At 42.9% G+C, this 24789-nt stretch overlaps 1 protein-coding gene across 1 annotated transcript in view; it reads right to left on the bottom strand.

Annotated features, from left to right (window-relative positions):
• Positions 1-24789, bottom strand: part of TEX2 (testis expressed 2) — a 101546-nt gene that overhangs the window by 17572 nt on the left and 59185 nt on the right. Inside the window, 5 exon segments of the mRNA XM_038546863.1 lie at positions 3614-3713; positions 8222-8368; positions 17682-17929; positions 19203-19542; positions 20516-20716. Of these exon segments, the coding sequence (XP_038402791.1) occupies positions 3614-3713; positions 8222-8368; positions 17682-17929; positions 19203-19542; positions 20516-20716 (1036 nt within the window).

The following is a 24789-nucleotide window of genomic DNA, read 5'->3' as shown; positions in this document are numbered from 1 at the left end:
AGATGGCGGACACCAGCAGTCACAACCAAGGGCATCTCCGAGAACAGACAAGGTTCCTGTTCCTGTGGGACACGGTATTCTTGCCATAGAATCCAATACCTTCTGTCATGTGTTAAACACATGCGCCGCACACCCTGGAGACTAAATGAATTAATCTGAATCTGAGGGGTCACAGCCCACATCCATGGTTCATCCTGACATTGGGTGACATGCCTGCGGGTACTGCCCAGGTGTCTGGGCCCACTGTGCAGCCTAAAGGAAGAAAAAAGACCTATACACATCCCTCAGTCAAAGGTGCACATGGAGTGAGCAGGGCTCAGAGATGAGGTGGGAGGTGCACAGCCAGTTTCCAAGGGACAAATCTTCTCTATCTTCCATCTACCTGCCACTGGTAGGAAGTGAAGACGCCCCTGGGAAAGGTGGTCATTCAACCTGAGGAAACTGGCTGTGTGTCCTGGCACTTGGACAGGCCAATGGTAGCCAACATGTGATTTCAGAACTATAGGCGTTGCTTAGTGGCAAGGCCACAACAACTGAGAATGGCCTTTTTCTTTCCATTTATTCCTGTAAAATGGGTCAACTGGGCACCAGAGCCACCCACATTCTAAGCTCTCCAAGAGCAGCAGCAGCAGCGAAGGTGCCACTACTAATGGTAAAAGTAACAACAGCCGGCACTTCCCACGCTCCTCTTCCAGGGGCCTTTCATGCACTAACCCACTCCACCCTCAGACCAGCCTAGCCTACCAAGTCATATAGTCTCCTCACTGGAGAGAGCAGTTAGCAGGGTTTATGGAACCTGCCCTAGGCTGCAGAGTGGTGAATCCCAAAGCCTGACCCCAGAGCTGTGCTCAGAGCCACGGGTCATCCCCTCATCCCGAGGATGGAGTGATCCAACCAGCTGTGGTCCCAACAGCCAGCCCCCTCCACCCCCTGGCCAGGTGCTTCCAACAAACACGCACAAGTTAGGAAACATTTAAGAAAGAAAAAAAAAGGGTATGTGTGGGGATTCCCTCCCTAGAGATCTGGTGGCCGCCTTTACAGGGCTTGCATTTCCTTGGAAGGTGAGCTCTGCTTTCCAGAGTCAGTGTTAGCCAGTCACCACTGATTTTCATTTCCTTCAAAGAAAAGTTTACCTTAGAGCAATGGAATCCAAAACAACACATTTCCTTTATGTTTATTTCTATTTTGACTATCACATGCATCCTTTGCAGACTTGGAAAAGCCTAATTTGATGGAACTTTTAAAAACCACAGGCTTTATGTCTTTCATCATTCCTTTCTTTCGTAACATTTCCTCCCTTGTTACATAAGCAGGCAGACGTCTAAAACTTGCCCTGAAAGGAGTTAAATAAGAATCAAATGGATTAAAAACCAGCAAAGCTTTGATCTGGGTAGAAAAATGTCTTGCCCCAGAGGAAGAGGAAAGAGACTTAAGCATTTGGTGAATGTCACTCAAAGCCTGACAAAGCTGCCCTGGGAGGCCGCAGAGTTCAAAGCTATAGAGACACTCCTTAGATGCCGCAAAGCCCAGTTATGGCCCTGCTTCTTTCTTGCTGGAAATTTCTACTAATGCAACAAAGGACAGAGATAAGAGACTGCTAACACATTAGGAAATAGAGCATGTCCACATATTATTTACTTTATTTAAGCTTGACTCTGTGGAGGTGTACATTAGCTGATCATTTACCAGCTTGTTACAATTCCTAAAAGGGCAAACAGCAGGGCAGCCCGGGTGGCTCAGTGGTTTAGTGCCGCCTTCAGCCCAGGGCGTGATCCTGGAGACCCCAGATCAAGTCCCCCTGCATGGAGCCTGCTTCTCCCTCTGCCTGCATCTCTGCCTCTCTATCTGTGTTTCTCATGAATAAATAAATAAAATCTTAAAAAAAAAAAGAAAAAGAAAAAAAAAAGGCAAACAGCAAAGGCGAGTCCAAAGCCCACCAGAGCCAGAGGAAGGCAGGCAGCCATCAGGTGGATGAGGTGGAGATCCTGGCTAGGTACTCACCACACAAATAATGTATCTTTTAACATTTCATATGCTGTTAAAAGAATTCTAGCTAAACTGTCTGCAAATTACCTTTTCTAGTTTTACCCTCAGTGAACCAGAAAACAGCTAAATCAGGAGCACATGGATTCAATAAAGTATAGGCATGGTCAAGGGGTTCCAGGTGTTCTCAACACACAGGTATTAGGTGGACTTTGGCATTTGCAAATAATACTCTGGTCTATCTCTGAAATCCACGGGATGCTAAAAACATGGAAATACAGGCTCAAAAAAAAAAAAAAAAAGAAATACAGGCTCACTGTTGGCTGAAATACTGCTAAAGAGATCATCAGAGCTGCTAATTGTAGGGCTAGAAAAAAATCTCTGTATTTACATCAAATGTATACAACACAGAGAGTGATTTCACTCAACATGATTCAAGAGCCATCTGATACAGCCATGCAGAAACAAAAGTAGATGCTATAGTCTCTAAATTTACAAAACATTTACTTTGAAACAAATATCAGTCTCAGAAAGTTGTAATTATTTTCTCCCCTACCTTGGTCCTGTGCCTTTTGAGGAATGATGTCAATCCAGTTTAGGTGGAAAGAGGTATATAATGAAAAGGACTACTACAGAAAAGAAGTCAACTGCTTCCACGGTGGGAAGATTTTGCCTGCCCGTTCACGGACTATTCTGACTTACTGGCCTCATGCCTATTTTCACCCCACTCCTGTGTATTAAATTTTCCATCATGGTCCTTTTAAGCCCATGTGCCACAAAAGACACATAAATCTTTACATCATAATTTTATTTAAATGCTATATATCCGAATCAACTCTTCCTGCCCCAACCCACAAGAGTAGTTGTGAATAACGTGTCAGGAGTAGGTCTTATTTTTTTTTTAATTTTTTATTTTATTTTATTTATTTATGATAGCCACACAGTGAGAGAGAGAGAGGCAGAGACATAGGCAGAGGGAGAAGCAGGCTCCATGCACCGGGAGCCCGACGTGGGATTCGATCCCGGGTCTCCAGGATCACGCCCTGGGCCAAAGGCAGGCGCTAAACCGCTGCGCCACCCAGGGATCCCAGGAGTAGGTCTTAAAACTCAAATCTGAGCACCTTCCCCCAGCAGACAACCATATTCCCAAAATATTGCTGACAACACCTGTTTTCATTTTTAAAACACTTACTGAGCACCTACTAGGTGTGGAAAGGAACAGCAAGATGTAAAGCATGAAGGTCAGAGAACTTGCAACCTAGGGGTTGGGTCAAGGCAAAGGTGTGAGTGCGCACAAGGAACAGTGGCAGCTCTTGGTGAGAGCTGAGGGCTGCTGGCTATTTTCTAAATCACATAAAAGCCAACAGGTATAAAGCCATGTCTGGGCTGGGGCAAGAATGGTAGTGATCCGAGAGACTAGAAGGATTAGCAGGGAGATCTATTCCTAATCTGTTCCTCATCAGCTGAAAGCAGTGACTTAACAACAGAAAACAATCAAAGTAAGACAGATGCTTAAAATGTCCCTGAACTCCCTCCCAACACAAAGCTTTCATATTCGATCTGCAGAGATGGAGACATTTCGACACTCATATAAATGGTCAGTTCTCTGCGAGAGATTATTAAGAGTTACCTTGGTGATCAACGTAAGGCTTGAAGGCCTGAAGGATTTTTGGCATAGCCACCCCCATGTCAAGTTCCGTCAGAGTTAGTTCATTCATAAAGTAGGGGAGCTGGAGGAGAAAAGTAAACAATGAATGAGACATTAGTAACCTGGTCAGTGTTAGAATTCAGCATCTGCTCAGAAGGAGAGAAGGTCAAGGTTTTGGGGACACATTCATTTCCCTGAAATTTACTGAGTACATACTGCATATGAGGCATCATCCTACAGAGAGAGCTGTGGACAAGTCAGGCAAGCTCCTTGCTATCCTGGGGTTTATGTTGGAGAGGTGGTAACAGATAAATAAGTAGATAAATAAATAGTTTGAGAGAGTGGTTAGTGTTACAGAGACAGTAAGGCTAGTGGTGGGACAGAGGGAGCCAGGATGTGGGTCGGGGGTGGCTATTTTGGAAGTTGGAGAAGGCTTCTGTGAAGAGTGCCGATTGGCCAAAGACCTGACTGAGGAAGGGGGAGCCAGCCATGCTGGTCAGGTTAACAATGCCTGGCTAGAGTGTGGGAAAGTGGATCCCTCTTAGACTACTAGTGGGGAGTTAAGAAATTGCTGTAACATTTATGATAGGCAAATTCACAATATTTATTAAAATGCTTGGAAAAAAAGAAAATTCACATCCCTTGATACAGTGCTGGACATTTTCTGTTTGCACCCCCTGGATTCAAGTTCTGAGAGGCTGGTCTGTGCAAAGCACACCGATGGGCTCTCCTGCCCTCTGGCTTCTGGTTGGGCTGGCCGATGGGATCCACCAATGCGCAGGGAAGAGGGGAGGTATTTGGAAAAGAGTGCTGTCAGGTATTTGTCCCCTCCCTCTGTTGAAGGCCACAGCTCCTGTCAGACAGGCAACCTCTCCACACAGCCATGGTCTGGTAACTGCTCCCTGCTTTCCCCCTACAGAGAGTGCTAAGAGCTCCCCACTGCTGCCAGCCCTGGGTCCTGCCCTGTTCTTGGTTTCCTTACATTGCCCCACACATTTATAAATCTTTTCCTTAACAAACTCTCCTCTCAGGTGATGCCACTTGAGTGTGCCATTTGTTTTCTGCTGGGACCCCAACTAATACAGTGTCAGTAGGAACCTGCTCTAAAGGAAATAACAGGAGTACTAATATCATGCTTAGAAATTCCTACTTTGCCTTGAGACTGAGGAATTAATTCATCTATTTCTTTCACCTGAATTTAGGTATGTGTATATATTATTATTTTAATTTGTAGTCTAGTCTTCATTTTAGTATAAGATATAAATCAGGGATCCACTTTAAACTTTTTTCCCAATGCCTTCTCAGGCGTCTTATTGAACAACCAATACTTTCCCCACTAACTCGTAGCGCCATCTTTATATATGAGATTCCCATGACACTGGAGCCTATAATGAGCCCCCAGTTTTTCTACCAGCATCAAACTGGCTTTTTAAAATACATATACACTGAACATTTCCCATAAAATGTGGTAGCATTTAGCCAGGCATGGATTTAATGCCTATTTTGGCTGGACCTCTTCAGCTAAGTTGTACACTTTGACAATTCACCAGAGAAGTTTCTCCTTCTCTGTTTTTCTGCAGGGGTGGGATAGTTAAAGAATTATGACATCTGTGATGAACAAAATGTGACCAAAGGCAGTACTCAAATGTGCATTTTGAATTGGTGGTTGCTGGATATGGAAAACCTTTTTTCCAAGGCATCACTGTTATGTGGTGGCTGACCTTCCAATCAGCCTACTTGGCCAAGAACGTAGCCAGATTCTTGCACCTTTGCCCCAGACTGTCTATTATTATCACTCTAATACCCAGTGAGTCAGGAGCATGCTGGGTTTCTATGGGAACAGGAGTCCAACACTGATCAAGGGGAGTGGATGCAGAGATGGCATTCCCAGTCCCCTGTCCAAGCCCTCCCACTCTGTACTCTGTGGTTCCTACAAGGGTAGAGGAGGGACCTGAGACAAAGGGCTGAGGGACCAGGGACTGGGAAAGACTCAGCAGGGTTGGGCCAGGCCTAATCATCAGTAGGCAGAATGAGGAGGGGCTCTGCAGGGCCCAGATTCCTACTTATTCACCTGAGTGCCTAACTCCAAGATTCTAGAACATCTCTCACCCTTCCCCTCCAAATCACAACTGCTTTGAATAAAAACTCTTAGAACAGGCCCCCCAGCCTAGTCAGCCTCCTTCCTACTCTGCAGGGGAAGGCAAGGAAACGTCACTCCTTCTGCTCTTTTCTACCAGAAACTCTCTTCTTCCCACCCAAAGGCATCACAGAGAGACAAGAACCCACTGCATGTTCTTTACCCTCTTAAGTGAACCCAACTGGACATTCAGGTGAATGGAACATTCTCAGGTTGGTGGGAGGAACTGCTGGAAGCTGTCTGCAATAACAACATTTGCTGACACAGGCATAAGAGGCCCATGACCGAGGGCCCCGGGGCAGTGTTGGGAGGGGCCGGCTGAAGCCAAGAATGTACTTGCTGTTGGGGCAGAAACCCAGATTGTTTTAAACCATCACTGGGCACCAGATACACACACAGGGCTGCTCTTTCACAACATGAGTCATTATCACATGTGAGGGTGACAATCTGAGACCGCAGGGCAAAGCCAGCAAAGAGTTCTCCATATGTCAGGCCTTGAAGGGAAACCAGGAGATGGGAGATCTTTGTCAAAGCTCAGGCTCCTCCGGCTATTCTGGCTCTTGTATTGGCCATTAACCAACACTCACTACTAGATTTAGTTCTTTCCAGAATATGTGGCTTTCCAGAATATGATGATCAGAGTCTTTTTGGTAGGGGTGGCAACAGGTTCAGAATTGGTAGGAATATCCTGCTGCCTTTCTGTTTATTCCATTATATCCAGGGTCTCCTCTAGTCTTGCAGGACACTCAGGTATTGACCTGCTGGTACTACTGGAGCCAGGCCATTTTTTCCATCCTAACCTTCTAGCACTTCTGACCTCAGTTTTAAGTCTGCAAACTGAAAAAGCCCACATGACCAGCAAAGGGAGAAGATGAAAATAAAAGACTTTCCCTCAGCTTCCTCTGGAATGAGAGAGCCTATCATTCTCCAAGACGGTAGAGGATCCATGGACTTCCAGCACTCAAGAGAAGCGTGGGACAAGACCCTGCCTCAGTTTGTTTTGGAATGTGTGTAATTGGGACAGCAACGTCCTGTCCGGAGTTGAGGCACGCCCTGCTTTCTGCCTCCCACTGCCAGGACTCCCAGCCCTCATGTTCAGGGAAGGGCCCCCAGCAGTCTTTGGGAAAAGAAGAGGGCCAGCCCCACTTGCGTGTCTTTACCCAGAACTCATCAAGCTCTCCATAATTTTCTAAAAAGGGGGAAGAGGTGGAGTGAGCTCCAGCTTGGCTGCTTGTGTGCGAACATGGAAGGGTCACTGCTGCTTCCTACTCCCAGTTGGACCTGGCTAGCAGAGTGGTTTCAACCCTCAATCTACCTGAGAAACAACAGGCTGACCCAGGTCAACTGAGCCCTCCCAAATCCTTGCCCTGAATTCTGCACGAAATCCACTCTTCCAGCTCAGATGGTGGTCTCTTTTCTTCATGTCCTCTTAGGGAAGAGAGGACATGGGCCTCCAGCTTGCCAGAACTTGACTGAGCCCTTAAGATCCTTGGTTTGCCACCCAAAGGAATTACACAAGTCACACTGAAGTTTCTTCATGCCTGCATTTTCTAATGAAATTTTACCTTAGCCCACAGTTCCTAACCTGGAGTCCTTGAACTCTCTGAAGTCATGGGCAAAATTCTGCATCACTGTGCATTTTTCTAGGGAAAGGATTCATCTGTTTCTGCATCTCAAAGGTATCTCTGACCCATAATGATCTACAGCTGCTGACTGTGCCACTTCTCAGTGAAAATTTGGGGACCAAAGGGACTCCTCCTTGGCTGGGTCTTCCTTGAGTCAGAAACTTACTTCTATGTAACCTTAGTAAGGTCTCTGGGTTGGCAGAGGTGGTACTAAATGAGTCACTTAGTGGCAATCATGAGGAATATTTATACAGTTTAAACTTATTTCCAAGTGGACCTTGATCAGCACCAGGACTGGTGTTTTCAGCAAAGAGAGAGCCCAAAATAAAATACCATCTGGCCACAAGTAAAGGTCAGACCCAGACACATTTGGAGTGCCATGCTAACTTTCCCAGCTTGGAGAGAGAGCATGACTTGGGAAAGAGGTCTGTAGTCTGGCACTTTCTGCAGCAGAGATAGAACAGCCCCCAGACTCTGAGGCCGGGTGGGCTCCTGAAGTATGATTTAAGTTCCTTACTGATTTAAAGACAACAGAGGTCTACATGACACACCAGCTACAAAAGCTCCCATTTTCCCAAACCAAATTCTGGATTATCACCTAGAGTGGGTAATAATGAGGGGCACACAAAGGAAAAAGTAAACAGGCACATTCACTAGGGTCCCCAGGTCGGGTGAGTCCTACAGTCAAGGTCACAGCTCAAGATATACTGTGGTTCTCATATGTTATATGCTTTAAGCCAAGTTTTTGTCCCCTTAGGATATAATGATACAAAACTTCAAAATTAAGAAAGATGAAGAATTGGAAGCCTCTTGGGTGGAAAACGGTACCTTTATTTTGCTGAGTTTCATTTGGATTTTCTTAGATACCAGGTCAGACCAATATTTCTCTCCTAAGAAGTCCCAAAACATTCTTCCAAGGAAGGCGTTCACCCAGGCTTCCTGTTCTTCCTCCTCAGAGGGCGGAGCCTCTGGCAACTGGCAAAAGAAAGAGAACCAAAATTAGCTGGAAAGCAACTGGAGAATAAGACAGGTGCTTATTTTTACAAAGTCACTGAAGGTCCTTCCCTATAGAGATGGGCGGCCACGGGAGTTTTATTTCTCCCCTACAAATTACAAGCCTCATGTTATGTCAGTGAATAGAAAAAGGGAGCAACAAAAGCCACCATCACAGATAAAAACTCCTATTTGTCTCTTTTCTTTTTCTACCAGTCTTCCTGTGAATGAGCTAATATTTCATACAATTAGCTCAACCAGATTGCCCTGCCTCCCAAATGAGCTTGGTACCCACTTCTGATTAATGACACCTCTGATCAAATGTCTGCCTGTCTTCTTCCAGCAGAGGCTCCCTAAAACATATAACCATCAGGCTGGTCCTCCCAAGGCAGCCCCAAAGCCTCTAGGCCCAGGACTCCCTCAGTCAGCTGTGAACACACAGCCCTCTTGGGCGTGGGGCAGGGAGCTGTTTAAAAACACTGGTGCCTGGGCCCTACACCCAGAGGTACTAATTTAAGTGGGTATCCAAATTTCCAGCAGCTCTCTCACTGATGTAATGAACAGGTGAGGCTGAGAACCACAGCCTCAGATTAGAGAGAGCCTGTTCTCAGGAATTCTGTGAAAACCCCTCCGGCTGTTCTCCCCAGTCTCAGCCCAATGACATACCCTAGACCTCACCACCGCTGGGTACAATCGGTCTTAAACATCTAGCACAGCCAGTATGCGAGGCAGGAGGAGAGCAAACGTGAGTTAGTCTCTGATTTCCAAGGCTAATCATCAGACGATGGACCCTTGCCCAGAGAGGGCCACGTGGGGTGAAGCAGGAGGGAAAAATAGGTGGCAAGGTACCAGCAGTGCAGGTAATGCTTGCAGACCACAACTGTCGTCACAGGTGCCACCAACTGACCCTGCGCCAGGCCCTGATAAGACAACTTCTCAGGCTCCCTCATTTATGCCTTACAATAGCCCAGAAAGACGGAACCTTTACTTCTATTTTAGGGGTGAGGAAATGGACTTGGAACCATTCATGTCCTGCCTGAGGCCCCTCGTTGATCAGTGCAGCCTGACTCAGAGCCTCTTTCTCCCTGATTCCTGCTCTGTCCTGAGGGCAGAAGGTGGTGTGACCAGCACCTGGTGTGACAGACATTTCCTTATGCTGAGATCTCTAATTAGACTACAGCCTTACTGAAACAATTAGCCTGGAAAGCAAAGACCAAAAAACCCAGAAATGCAGAAATGAGCAAACTGTTTACCCTTTCTCTTCCCTCTGCGGTTTGTACAAATGCATCTGCCCTGACCTCCGGGCTGCCTGCAGCCATAACACACATCAGACTCCCGCAGTATCTCCAGGCTTGCTGCATGAGCTCACGCTAGGGCAATCTGTGGTGGGCGGCTGGGTCTAGGCCAGGGAGACTGTACCCAGGTGGCCTAGTGCTCATGCATTTGACACCTGGAGATGTGATGACTTGTGAGTACCCCAAAGGTCTATGGCATGTACCCGTGTGATTTTTCTGGAGCCTGGAGCTCTGTGGGTCTGAACCGCTCACTGAGCTTGTGCAGGGACTGGTGGACTGCCCAGCGCCCACCTGTCCACTAGTCTTGTCAGAGCAGGCACCGTTTCTCTCTTTGGGGGTCTGGGAGTTTGCTTGTGTTTTTATATTTAATGTTCTCACGTATAAGGGGAGATATTTTATGTTCTAGGAGTCCTTCAAGTGTGGGTGTTTTTGCAGGTCTCCCTTAGGAACGTTGGTGGGTCTCATTTAAAAAAAATTAAACTCTGGTTTAAAAAATAATACATGTTGGTCATTCCATTTCAGAAGACATGGCTCTACCTCACTGGTTTCAATGGCTGTACAACGCCTCTGTCCTTTCTAGTGCTGTAATATCTTTTGTTATTAATCAATACTTTTTTTAAGATTTTATTTTTAAGTAATCTCTATACTCAACGTGCAGCTCAAACTCACAACCCCAAGATCAGGAGTTTCACACTTCCCCAACAGAGCCAGCTGGGCACCTCTCACCCAAGACACTTCTACCACCAGGTCTTGGGTACAAGAGCAGAAGTCTGTGATCACTGGGCATTTGGTCATGCTACAGGTATTACATGTTTTTTGGAATCACTTTTCTCTCTGCCTGAACATCTGCGCCCACCCCCCATGGGGATCTGGTCCAGCTTTTCTGAGGTTACGGTCTTTGAGTCACATCAGATAATCTACACAGACTTCCGAGTAAACACCCATCCAAGGATGATGCCCTCCTCCCCCAGGTATTTAGGCAGTGCCAAGTTGTGCCCACACCAGGCAGTGCATGTCTTGCTTAGATCTGGAGGCAACATAAGAGAATTGGTCACTTTCCCCCCTCTATTAGCCTTTCTTTGCAACCCTAGATATTCACAGCAAACAGGTTTGGCACAAAAATAGCAAGGAACAAAGGGCTATTTCAGAATTTACGTCCAAGCCGAAGGCATATGATGTGGAAACACATTTCTGAAATAACTGACAAGCAGGTTGTTTTTTCTTTTCAACAGTTCCTTCTGCAGGCTTCTCTCCACAGATTCACTGGGAACAAAGAAAAATCCAAGAGCAGCAGGACATTGACAATGCATCAAAGCAGCTTTATGAACAAAATCTGGATTCACTGGACTACTAGAAAGAACTCACTTCCAATGAACGTCATAAAAATTTAAGAGCTTAAAGAATAAATATGCATGCGTTTCCTAACACTGCCATTTGCCTGCAGGAAGGAACGTGAGAATATTCATTTCACCATTTCAATTGCACATGTACATGTAGATAGGGTACCTTTCTCAAAATGACTGCCAAAAAAAAGGTCTGGAAGGTCCGACAGGCAGAAGCTAAAGGAGGCTACCAGGCTTGTCTGAGTAGCTTTTGGGATATAGTTTATTATAAGCTAACCTCCAGAGTAAAGTACAAATTTACTTAATTTTTTAGCCTAATCTTTGCTGTAACAAATGGCCAGGAGGCCAAGGCCAGCCCAGCTTTCTTTGTTCCAAAGAGAGCTTAGTGCCTCTGCTCTAAAGGTTTGGTCACACACAATCTGGTGCCACTAGGGTTTCACAGAGGACTACTGGGTCCAGAAGACACAATGGAAGACCTTTCCTCCAGATCTGTTAGCTGTTTCCCCAATTATAAAAACAATACATATTTATTGCAGAGAACACCCATAACCCCACTATCCAAATGTAAGGCTGATGAGAATCCAGATAGCTGACAACCTAGGGACAAAAGGAATTTGGGGTAGGGGGATTCACTGGTTGTAAGAAGAGTTCTATTTTCTTTTTTCTATCAGTTTTTTTTTTTTCAATGTATGCTTTTAGGATACTTTTTAGGATACAGAACTTTTTAAAAAAACAAAATTGGATCAAACTAACATGGTTTTGAATCTTCTTTTTTTTTTTTTTTACAGCTTTACAGAGATATAGTTTACATAACACACAATTCACCCATTTATCTAAGAGTACAATCTATGGTTTTTAGCATATTCACAGAATTATGAAGCCATCACCACCATCAACTTTAGAACATTTTAAAAAAATCTTTGAGAGCGAGCAAGCACACACACACATGTGCAGAAATGGTGAGGGACAGAGGTAGAGAGAAGAGGAAGCAGACTTCCTGCTGAGCTTGGAGCTCCCAGTGGGGCCTGATCTCTTGACCTAGAGATCACAACCTGAGCTGAAATCAAGAGTTGGATGCCTGACTGAGCTACCCAGGTGCTCCAACTTTAGAACATTTTAATTACCCTCCAAAGAAACCCTGTATCCCTTAGCAGTTACTTGCCATTCTTCCCCAACTCCATCCCTGCTACCACCGTTTCCACCGGCACCATCCCCATTAGCCTCATCCCCAACACCAACACCTCTCCCCACAAGCCCCAGGCAACCAACCACTAATATATCTCAGCAAATTCACCTATTCTAGATATTTCATATAAATGGAATCCTGCAACATGTTCTTTTGTGACTGACTTCTCTTGTAAGCATAATGTTCTTGAGATTTACCAATGCTGTAGCAGGTGCTGGCACATTATTCCTATTACAGAATAACATTCTATCGTGTGTATACACCATACTTGATGTAAGTTTCAGTTGCTTCCACTTTTGGCTACTGTGAATAATGCTGCCATGAACATCTGTGTACAAATTTTTGTGCAGACATAGGTTTCTATTCATTTCTCTAGGATATATACCTAAGGGTGAAATTGCTAGATCACATAGCTATATGTTTACTTTGAGAACCTACCAAAGTGCTTTCTACAGCAGCTGAATCATTTTACATTCCCACCATCAACCCAAAATGGTTCTACTTTCTCAATATTCTAATACTTGCTATTTATTATTATTATTATTATTATTATTATTATTAATTCTAGCCATCCTAGTGGTTGTGAAGTGGTATCTCATTATGGTTTCGAATCGAATTTCCCGGATGACTAATGACTGAGTATCTTTTCTAGGCTCACTGGCCATCTGTATTTCTTCTTTAGAGAAATGTCTATTCAAATCCTTTGTCCATTTTTTTTAAGGTTTTATTTATTTATTTGACAGAGTGTGTGTGTGTGTGTGTGTGTGTGTGCACAAGCAGTGGGAGCTGCAGAGGGAGAGGGAGAAGCAGGCTCCCCACTAAGCAGGGAACCAGGTGCAGGGCTTAATCCCAGGCAAACACTTAACTGACTGAGCCACCCAGGCATTCCCCTTTGCCCGCTTCTTAATTAGGTCATTTACCTTTTAAGTGTTCCATTTTAAGTCCTTTGTTTATTCTAGGTAACAGAATATCAGATACATGATTTGCAGATATTTTCTCCCATTCTATGGGTTGTCTTTCACAATCTTATTGGTATTGTTTGCAGCACAAAAGTTTTTAATTTTGACGAAATCTAACTTATCTTTTAAAATGTTTTTGGTTGCATGTACTTTTGGGTATCTTATCTAAGAAAGTTTTACCTAACCCTAAACCACAGAGATTTACTCCTGTGTTTTCTTCTAAGAGTTTTATAGTTTTAGCTCTTATATTGAAGTCTACAATCCTTTTGAGTTAGTTTTTGTATATGGTGTGAGGTAGGGGTCCAACTTCATTCTTTTGCCATGTGGATACCAGTTGTTCCAGCACCCATTTGTTGAAAACACTATTCTCTCCCTCCTACCTCCTTGAATTGTCTTGGCACTCTTTTCTGTATCCTTTCTAAAATTTATGTTTATTTTTTTTTATTTTTTTTTAAAGATTTTATTTATTTATTCATAGAGACAGAGAGAGAGAGGCAGAGACACAGGCAGAGGGAGAAGCAGGCACCATACAGAGAGCCTGACGTGGGACTCGATCCAGGGTCTCCAGGATCACGCCCTGGGCTGCAGGCAGCGCTAAACCGCTGCGCCACTGGGGCTGCCCTAAAATTTATGTTTAAAATGGCTCTATGGCTTCATATTTTTTATTCACTGTATGAAGAGCACTTTTTAATTCTACTTTTAAATGTCTGAAAAGCTGACTTTGAGCAGGAAAGGGGAAGCCTTGGAAAACCACTCTGCCAACTAAGATTTCCTGGTTTCTGTTGGATTCCTATTTGCTTTTTTTTGGGGTTCTTGTCTCATGATCCAGTTAATAGGTGACAAGATAATTAGTACAACTGTAATAATGAAAACAGGGCTCTCCAAACCTGGGAAGCTTACATTATTTCTAAACATTTAGGATCTTCCCTGAATGAGTGTGGTAGTGTGTGACATGATCTGAATACTAGAGCCTTGCACCTGCCTCAAGGATAGGCAAAGCACTGCCCCACCGATGGTCCTCTCTCCCAGGCAGGCCACTCTGGGGCACACAGAATTAGTAGCCTCTCTGGCCTCACACCCCTGAGCAAATCTGCAAGCAGCCTGTGTGGTCTCCCTTCTTGAGGTAACCACACTAGGGGTAATACTATGCCACCCTTAGACTTTTTTTAAAAGAGAGCTTCCCTCTTAACATACAGTGTGCTCTTAGTTTCATAAGAGTTTCCTTATTTTCTGGTTTTCTGAATTACTATTAAAATCTCCTCCTCCAACCAAGCCGACTACCTTGACAAGACAATAAAGCTCTGGTCTCCCCAGCCAGCCTCATGGTCTCTCAACTACTCTAGAGGTTAAGTTGCCTGAACAGTGAGAAAATGGCTCCAACACCATAGAGATTCAGAGGCTTGCACAGTCTGTGGCTGCGGGACAAAGCAGTCACAAGGGCAAGTCAGGGCTCAGTGGCTGGTCACTAACCACTACACATCTGGAGAACCAGGCCCTTCCCCCAAAATAGTAATTTTATGATTCCAATTTTGAGCTCCAAAATGGTTTCAATATGCAGAATCCCCTGGTTATGTTTTTAATAATAAATATTTGTATTTATTATAATAAATAATAGTAAATAATTTAATAATAAATTATACTTTAAGGAAGGATGATCACCAAAAGTGTTTTAGCATTGTTTAATGCAAACTTTGTCTATATTTACTAATTATACCCTAAGTGTTTTTAACAGTGGTTTGACTCCTGAGCCCCAGTGGCCTTATTTACCTCCAAACCTAGCTTAGCAGTGGGTGACATGTCAGAAAAGAGGCCCAGCGGGTGGAAGTTGCCATTAGTCTCAGAGCCCTCAGGGTAAGATACGCTTTGACCATGGCCAAAAAGAGGCAGCAGCAGGGGGAGAGTAGGGAGAAGAGAAGTTGAGGCAAAATCTGGAGCTGTGTCCCCAAGCTCCCTCTCTGAAAGAGGAAGGGGCCTGCTACTCTGGGTAAGCTCTGGCTGGTGGCTGACACTGACTATGTGACACTGTAACATGAAGAGATGTCAAAGGTTCATTTGTGTCTCTGAGCCCTTTGAGTTTCTCCTAGACTTGTGATATCAGAGGCACAGAGTAATAGTTAAATAACAGCTTATTCAAGACTGTCTTAACTAGCAGACCACCCGAGAGCCAGGACATGGCCCACACACGCTTCAGGCAGGTCAAATGGATGCGGGAGCCCAGCAATGGACCTCATGTGCTTTCTTCCAAAGATCCTTTTTTTAAGGACAGTCATCCTGTTTGCACAATACTGTATTTTTTTTCCCCCCAATTCTGGCTTTCTGGTTTCCCAGCCTACACAAACTAGAATTGTTATATTAAGGGTAGGGGTGGGAGATGGGCATTAGCACTCAAGGAAAATCCACTAGAAGGACATATACCAACACCAGCCAACAGACAATCCAGAGAAACTACTGCACAATCTGCAGCCTGGGATAGCTCAGATGGGGGTGAAAGGTCTCCAAGCTCAAGTAGGCCTGCATGACGACAAGCCTGAATTTCTGTTTGTTAAGTCCTTAAATTATCAAGATTAAATCATCCATGCCTGCTCTGCCTAAGGGGGCCAGGAAATGCAATGTGGTTTTTAAAGATTTTCATCAGATTTAGGAAAGGAAAGACATGTTTTGGTGCTTAAAGAGGTAAATGCCAAGTACTCAGAAAGGAGGTTTGCACTAGAAAACTCTCCCCTGCTTGGGGGGCAGCAATGCTGGGTGGAGGGGCTGTGTTATGTGCCATTGGAGCCTCCCAGCCCATCGTGGGGTTTCCATAGACTCCAGCAAGGACAGGACACACATACAGGTAACACACTGAGGAAACTATGTTCAAAGACATGTTTTTGTATTTTTAACTTAAGGAACTCTTTTAAAAAGCAAGCATTATCATTAGACAATTTTCTTACATTAGTATACAATTCTCCCCCTGATTTCCCTGAAGCTGATGAGAATCCAGATAGCTGACAACCTAGGGACAAAAGAAATTTGGGGTAGGGGGATTCACTGGTTGTAAACAGGACATTCCTAGAATAGTCTTTTATTACCCAACTCCACCCTAGAGGAAGGCCTACTTCCCACTCTAGTTGGTAACTTAGGTCAGAAAGCAGAGGCAGTGAGGAAGGGACCAGCTGAGGCACAGGGTCTTTTTGGCCTGACAAAGTCAGCTGAATGACGGTTCAGGGGCCTCTTTCCCACTGAAGAGGATCAACAGAATTAGTCAAAACCCATGACTGATGAACAGCACAGAGAAGGCACCGAGTGCTTCCCATGAAGAACAGAGATATGGTCACTTGAAGAGGTCAAACATTTCAGTAAGTTACTGAACAGGAGAAAAACGGGTTTTGTGCTACACAGGCCAGAGGTGGTGCTTAGAGCATGAGTGGAGGAGTGGCAGGAAGCCTCAGGTCCAGCACCAAAATGGCAGTGGTGGCAGCTGGGGGCCTACGAGTGTCAGATCAGGTTTTGTCTACGCCATCACTTAGCAACTGTGAAATTAAGCTACTTAATTCTTGTGAACCTGTTTCCTCATCTACAAAATAGAGAATACCATTCATCTGCAAGACTGTTGAAGGGGTCAGAGTAATTCTATTGCAGTGCCTAATAGAATCTGGCATATGGCAGCTTAGATTAGCTATCTTATTGCAAATGATCCTGAGTCAATGGCCAGCTTGTTACTCTACAGGAGGAATGCTCGTGGTAAATCTTCAAAAGCACTGGACATAGCTAATGAGTCCAAGAATCTGAGAATACAAACATAACTGAGGAATTAAGACCTTTATTACTAATGATTCTGAGAACTTCCCTGATTGCCCAGTTGCTCAGGTCAAAGGCCCCTCTGGTTCTCTCATACCCACATCTAATTCATCAGCAAATCCAGCCAGCTCCCCTCCAACACATATCCCAACTGCAGCCGTTCTCACCACCCACTGCTCTCCCTCATCACAGCCCCATCCCCCACAGCCCCAAGGGTGCCCCCTGCCCCCCCACTCTCCATGGACAGCCATTTTTAAACTTAAATCCTCCTTAGAACTGATCCCATGAGGCCCTACCTCTCCGTCATTGCAGGGCCTCATCACAGTTCCTTATACTCCAACCACATCCCTGCTTTGGGGTCTTGGCACTTGCTGGTCCCCTCACCTGGAAGGCTCCTCCCACACACAGCCCAGGGCTCACTTCCTCACTTTGGTCAGGTCTGTGCCCAAATGTCACCTCCTCAAGGAGGCCCTCCTGGACCACCACTCTAAAACAGCAGTCTGGCCACTTTCCATTCCCCCTTACTTGGCTTTATTTTAATTCTTGCCACCACCAGATGTTTGTTTCTTGCTGTCTCCCTGACTAGAGTATAAGCTCCCTGAGGGCAAGGCCCTTATCTATCTTGGTCATTACTGTGTCCCCAGTGCCTAGAGCAGTGCTAAGTGCTTATGTATGAAGAAATGAGTTTGAGTAGAAAAGCAGTATAGCCACAGCCCAGGCAGCCAGCTTTACCTTCTTCCCAGCCGTGGGGCTGCTTTCCGCACTCTGCACAGGGCTCCTCTGGGGGCTTCGGTTTTCCTGGGGGACACATCTGGCCATGTACACACTGTAGTCCAGAAGCATCTTCTGCCGCACACTGCCCACCAGCTCCTTCTGCTTCGGCTGGGACATGATCTCCTCCACGCTGCCTTTGCTGCTGCTGCGGCTGTGGGTCAGGTGCCCTGAGGGACTGTTGTGTCTGCTGTGTGAAGGCAAAACACCTGCAGCAAAGAGGGGCTGGCTGTTAATGCACGTGAAGGAAACAATTGCAAAGTCAATGGTACATCAAACAAACCTCCCTGGGCTGAGTTGAAAACTAGCTAAAATGCTAACAAGTGAGTGTTTAAAAAAAAATATTTATAAGGTTATTTCCTATCTTGGAAAATATCTTCCACTCTAATAACAGATCATTTTTTAAAAGTTTTTATTCTTCCCTAAGACAATTCAGAGGAACTGAAAGCCATGAAGTCCATGTGGTAAGTACCTTTTTCTTTTTTCCTTGTGATCATTTAAGGTCAAATACGGAACTGACATACCCCATGGACAAATGAAAAGTGGGCAGAAAGCTAACTGTTCACCCATAGCTCATGGCAATTCCAGACCTGTCATCTTTCATTTAACAAAGATTTTTATCAAGCAGTTTCTCTGGGCCAATTCCACATGAAACAAAGAATAAGACATAATCCCTGCCCTTGGGTTTGGGCACCTAGGCAAGTAAATCACAGCCCTCTATAAAAATCATTGTAACTGAAGCATAACTAAAGGACTTTCAAGACAGAAAGAAGAGGGTGACTATCTCCACCCAAGAGAGACCAGGACTAACTTTCACAGATAGTGTCCTCTGGGCTGCCTCTGGAAGAAATAGCTGGCATTTTCCTGGTGCAGGTGGGAGGAAGAACACTCCAGGTAGAGGGAAGAGCACATGCAAAAGCAATGACAGATCCCAGTATGTCTGGAGAATGCTGAGAGGTTCAGTGAGGGTTCAAGTGGCATACATGGGGCAGAAGGACAGGAAATGAACAGAGGCTCATTTATCAGTACAAATATGAATCAGGAGGCCAGGGGACTCTGCATTTTTATGGTGATCTCAGGTTTAGAGAACCATGTTTACAGCCAGGAGTTTGAGAGCACTAATCTGATATACTGCCCTGACTCATCCATCTCCTTATCACAACCAGGATTCTCCTGAGGTTTCTTCTCTCAGAGGAGTCAAAATATAAAGTACAAATAAATATAATCCTAAGGAACCAACAGAGGTGAAAAACTATATATCTGCAAGCTGTTCCAAAACTGGTTAAATGGTTTGGTACACAGAGCTGCCTAGAAGTGATCAGCACAGTGATCAACCTAAAAGGTAAACAACTCCTAGGTACACTCCTTAGGTAGCAGACCATCATCAGTTCAGGGTGGCTTTCCTTCCTTCCTACCTGGGAATCTCTCTCCCTTGCCTATGTGCCTTTTAAAAATACTGGAGCATTTAGCACGTGTCATTACCTGGTTTACTTCCAGAAACACCAGGTGGCTTCTTGATTTCTGACTTCAGTTTAGATGCCAGAATAAATCGCCTAAACCACTCCTCTTTCTCTCGGCCAGTTCTCCCAAAGAGATATAGTATCTGATCTCGCTGGCCAGATCTTGTTCCCTCCTGAGGATGGGGTGGCTTCTTAGGGTCCTCGCCTCCCAGCTCTCTCTCAGCTGGTGGCTTTTCTTCAGAAGTCTCTTTATCAGTCTGGGCCTTAGACATAAAGTCATCTTGTCGACCAAGTTCAATGCAAATGGGGTACTTTTTATTCCAAATTCGTTTTCGAGCCAAACTTTTAGGCACAAGATAAATCTACAGGAAAGAGAAATGATGATTGACATAAGAAATTAAGAACTAGCCACACTGTGCATTAATATTATGCAGGAAACAAATGCAAACTTTATAGCTTTTTTGACTAAAATAATGAGCGTAAAATAATTACCACCCATCTACAACAGGACTATAGAAACTGGGATAAATTTTTAGAAGTGACTTGTTATTCTTCAAACCCATTCCAGAAGTAGATATTTAAGAACTTTGCAAGAATTACAAGTATCTATAATTTTCAGGTAATAGTGGCATAAAAATTATTAAGCAGGTTATCATCAACTAAGTTTCATAACCCTGGATCAACTTTAAATTTGAAAAAAAAAGAGTTTATCGAACTAGATCTAGATGGGAAGCTCAAGTTTATCAGTCTCAAGTTAAGAATGAATTTATACAAAAATGATTTTAAATACTTCTGTCATTCAGGGTAAACTTAAAGCTCACTCATTTGAGTTATAACAACAGAGAACATATAGCTTTTTTGGAATAATAAACAATTTACATTCTCACAGTAGTATATAATACTTATCAAATGTAGTTATGTTGCATAACCATAATTTTCAGAGTCTTCATTCATTATTACCCTAGCACCACTACTCATAGCTTTTCATTGGACTGAAAAAGTTAACTCTCAAAGTCAGATGAGTGTGCTATGCCTTTGTTCCTCAAAGTGTGGTCCATGGACCAGCACCAGAGTATCACCTGGGAGCTCATAAAAATGCATCCTCTCAGGCCCTATTCAGACTTGCACTTAGAATCTGCATTTAAAAAGATGCTTGGGGGATTTGCATGAAGGGTACTGCCCTAAATTATAATAATACTTTAAACACACGCGTGCACACACATATATACATATTACACAATACACATACACCTTTTTGAGGGGAAAAATGCAGTAGAACAACCAAGATTCCAAATGCTTTTCTTTCATTTAAATTTCTCAAATTAGCAGGCTTACCTTGCTGTCTGAAAGGTCGTAGATTTTCTGGCTGATGTAGGTAACCTCTGGCTTTGTTTCATTGTAGCTTGCCCTCCTAGATATATTTTTATTGGGCTTTGAAAGTCTTAAGGTCCCACCCTCAAGTCGAACAAAGACTGAATGTGTCAAAGTTGCATGGTAGGTTTCTGGATCATAGTTGTAAATCTCATTCATCCATCCCTGATGGAGAAAAACTTCCATTAGTGAAATTAGAATAAACACAAATCTTATTCGATACAAAAATGAAAGTATTCGGGACACTGAAACCAAATCTGTGACGCAAGTATCAAGGCATTGGTAACTAGAGGTTGCTAAGACAAATGTGAAGCTTGAAGAATGATAATCAGTGTTGAGGTGTAATCTGCTAGGTTTTTGATAACTAAAAATCTGAATTTGGAGGGATAATGATAATGTCCATTTCTCTAAATAAAAGGTTCCTTTCTTTTTTATTAATTATTTTTAAAAGATTTTTATTTATTTATATGACAGAGAGAGAGTGAGCACAAGCAGGGAAAGTTGCAGAGGGAGAGGAATAAACAAGCTCCCTGCTGAACAAGGAGCCTGACATGGGGCTTGATCCTAGGACCCTGGGATCATGACCTGAGCCAAAGGCAGACACTTAACCAACTGAACCATGCAAACTTTCTTTCCTTTTTAAAAGATAACAAGCAAATCAGGAAACTCAAACGTGGTTTTTTTTGTTTGTTTGTTTTTTTGTTTTTTCAAACGTGTTATTCATGTAAATAGAGAAAGTCTTTCAGCCTGACCTCTAGGTGTGAATAATCCCACCCCGTCTGGCCTTCTTCAATTTGCCAAACTCATCCTCTTCTCAGCTCACCTGCAAAACATCTTTGGAATTTTACAGATCATATTCATTCACGCTACCATTCCAGGACTGAGAGAACTACCACTCCATTACTAACTCACTGAAATCACACAGTAAGGCAGATGGTATTAGGCATTAAGTATTATAGATATATGATCAATAGTATGTCAAAATCAAAAGATATATAGTAACTTAAATGAGTTATATTATGCCCCAGGTCCCCCTCAATCAACACAAATGTACTTATACATTGATCTTCAAAAGGAGCACATATATTAATATGTACAGGACAACACACCATAAAATTATGCTAAAGCTATTCTCATAACAATACTCAATATTTATCATCTAATACTCTACCTGCCCCACAGTCCCTTTTCAGATGATATAGTGGCCCAGATCTTTTTAAAAGAAGTTCTCTTGGGAATTTTAATTGATTCCCTTCCATACCCCTCTTTTTTTTTTTTTTTTTTTTTTTTTTTTACGATTTAGAGAGAAAGTATGCATGTGCACATGGGGGAAGGGAGCAGAAGAAGAGGGAGAGAGAATCTCAAGCAGACTCCCCACTGAATGAGGAGACCAATGCAGGGCTCAATCTCAGACCCTGAGATCATGACCTGAGCTGAAATCAAGAGTAGGAATGCTTAACCAACTGAGCAACCTCAGCACCCCTATACTCCCCTCATTTTATACATGTTTTTGAACCAGAGAGGTACTAAAAATCACAATGCAACTGAGAACGTCCTTCTTTTCAAAGAATGGCCATTTCCACAATGTGTACTTGAGCCTCACACTGAAGTCCCGACCTGAAGCCTCCGCAAATGAGGAATCCTTAGAATTCTTTTTTATTTATTTATCCATTCATCAAAACATGCACTGAGTCTATATCCCAAGTAATGTGTTAGGAGTTGATTCAAAAATTTTTTAAAGGACAGGATTTTTGACCCAAGCATGCTCCCAAATCAATAGAGAATTAGGTCTTCATTTTTACAACCCTCCTGGAGTAACCGTTAAAAGGTCATCACCAGGTGCCTGGATGGCTCAGTCAGTTAAGCATCTGCCTTTGGCTCAGATCCTGATCCCAGAGTCCTGGAATCGAGCCCTGCATTGGGTTCCCTACTCAGCAGAGAGCCTGCTTCTCCCTCTTCCTTTGCCCCTCCCAGCTCGTGCTCTTTCTCCACTCTCTCTCAAATAAACAAAATCTTAAAAAAAAGAAGAAGAAAAAGGTCATCACCAAGAGTATTCTGAATGTTAAGTAAAAACAGACAAAAGTACTTTTTCGTGGGGTGTGTGTGAAATTTATGAGCTAATTATATAATTTTATATATCTTAGCACAGTTTTATGGGGGTTTTTATTTTTTGTTTTTTTGGGGGGGTTTTTTTTTGCATGAGTTAGGAATATCTCTCCTTCCTCCCAGTGCATCACTGCATTCATTAAAAATGTTGAATGAGCAAGCAGTGGCCACAGGAAGAGGGTGTAATCTAGGTGTTACAATGATCAGAGCAATGAAATGAACAGGGGACAAGCGACACAGAGCACAGTGGGACCTGGAGTGGACTGTACTGCCAGGGTATCAGTTTGGGTAGGTTTATTTGGCTAAGTATAGAACCAAGCACATCTTTTGGTTCATAGTTTTTTTGCCTTTTTACTTAGTACATTCATTGATTTTTGAATGTTGAAACAGTCTTACATTCTTAGTAAAATTATGTATTGGTCACAATGTGCTGAAGTTGGATTATCCCAGCTCACAAGAGCTAATTCTACACATCTCTTCCTGACTCTGTGCTTGGGGACCTCACAGTGGTAGCTTACAACTGGCCGTGGTGGGAGTTTTTCATTTTTTTGTGGGATTTTCTATACCATGGAAATCAGTGAACAGTACAAAGAGGGCTTCCCCTTAACCCAGAGAGCCAGTTTACCAGCACAGTACTATAATTATCCTTTTCATACATTGCTGAATTTGGCTTGCTAATAATATTTTGTTCACTTGTCCCTCTAAGCTCATAAGGGAAATTGATCTATAGTTTTCTTGCAATATCTTTCAATATTAATTAGCCTCATATAATAAGTTGAGAAGTGTCCCTTCTCCTATTTTCTGGAAATTTGTATAAAATATTTCTTCCTTAAAGGTTTGGCAAATTTGCCAAGGAAGCTATCTCAGCCTGGAGTTTTCTTTATAGAAAGGTTTTAAACTATGAATTCAATTGAATTTAAATAACATAAAAATATAAATAAATAAATAATAAACTATGAATTCATTTAAGTTTCTACTGGAAATTACACTATTTCTTCTCGAGTGAGCTTTTGTAGTTTGTGTCTTATAAGGAATTTGTCTATTTCATATAAGTTGTTCAACTTCTGGGCATAATGTTTGTAATATTTCCCTATTATGCTTTTAAGTCTGTAGAGTCTAGTAATATTACCTAATATCAGTAATTAGTACTTCTAAAATGAGCACTTAATGCTATTAATTTCCCTCTAAGCACTGTGTCAGCTGTAAATTTTGATATGTTATATTTTTAATTTCATTTCATTAAAATATTTTCTACTTTCCCCTGTGGCTATCTTTGGACCAACAGGGTAATTAGAAGTATGCTGTTTAATTTCCAAATATTTGAGAATTTTCCAGATATCTTTGTTATTGGTTTTTAGTTTAATTTCATGATGGTCAGAAAACATGCTTTATAAAATTTCCGTTCTTTTAAACTTTATTTTTTATTCACTAAGTTTTTGAAGTTCGTTAAATTCAAACATTCACTATAATATGGTGTATCAGGTGAATGTTCCATGTACACTATAAAAATATAGACTTTCTATAAAGAACATGAAGCAGATCTGATTTTTCTGGACTGCTTCAGAGCCATGCTCAAAGGCCAGGCTGTATTTACTTGCAGAACTACTAAATCCAAGAAGAATCTGTGGAGGAAGGGATGGAAGGACTGGTGCTTAAACATTTCTTAGTCCCAGGGAATGACAATGAGATTTCATTTATTTTTCATTTTATCGTGTCATTTATGAGCCATTTAGCCATGCAGTCCTCACTTGGGAATGCTCTTCTTGAATTATTTCACTCTGAGTGTACATTTCCTACCTAGAACACAGGCTATTTGAGGTGACACCCTCTGTGGGGTCCATATTATATCTTAGCTGAGATGTTAAACCTTTTTTTAACTGATTATTCAGTTATAATAATAATTTGATATGTCAAAAGTTTCTACAATATCTCCATATAAGATTTTTCATTTGTTTCTAGCTATGTAAAATTATAGAACTAAAAAGCCAATAGAACTAACATGATACTGGAATTTTGGCTAAAATACCCAACATTATAAGTTATCATCTAGATATCACCAGATTAGAAAAGGCTGAAAGAAAAAAAAAAAAAGCATATTATGAAGTTATTCTCAAATAACAGGACAGTTTCTG

Source organism: Canis lupus, chromosome 9, assembly GCF_011100685.1.
Source record: "Canis lupus familiaris isolate Mischka breed German Shepherd chromosome 9, alternate assembly UU_Cfam_GSD_1.0, whole genome shotgun sequence".
NCBI classification, from domain to species: domain Eukaryota; kingdom Metazoa; phylum Chordata; class Mammalia; order Carnivora; family Canidae; genus Canis; species Canis lupus.
This window is presented reverse-complemented; position numbering and strand designations above follow the sequence as displayed.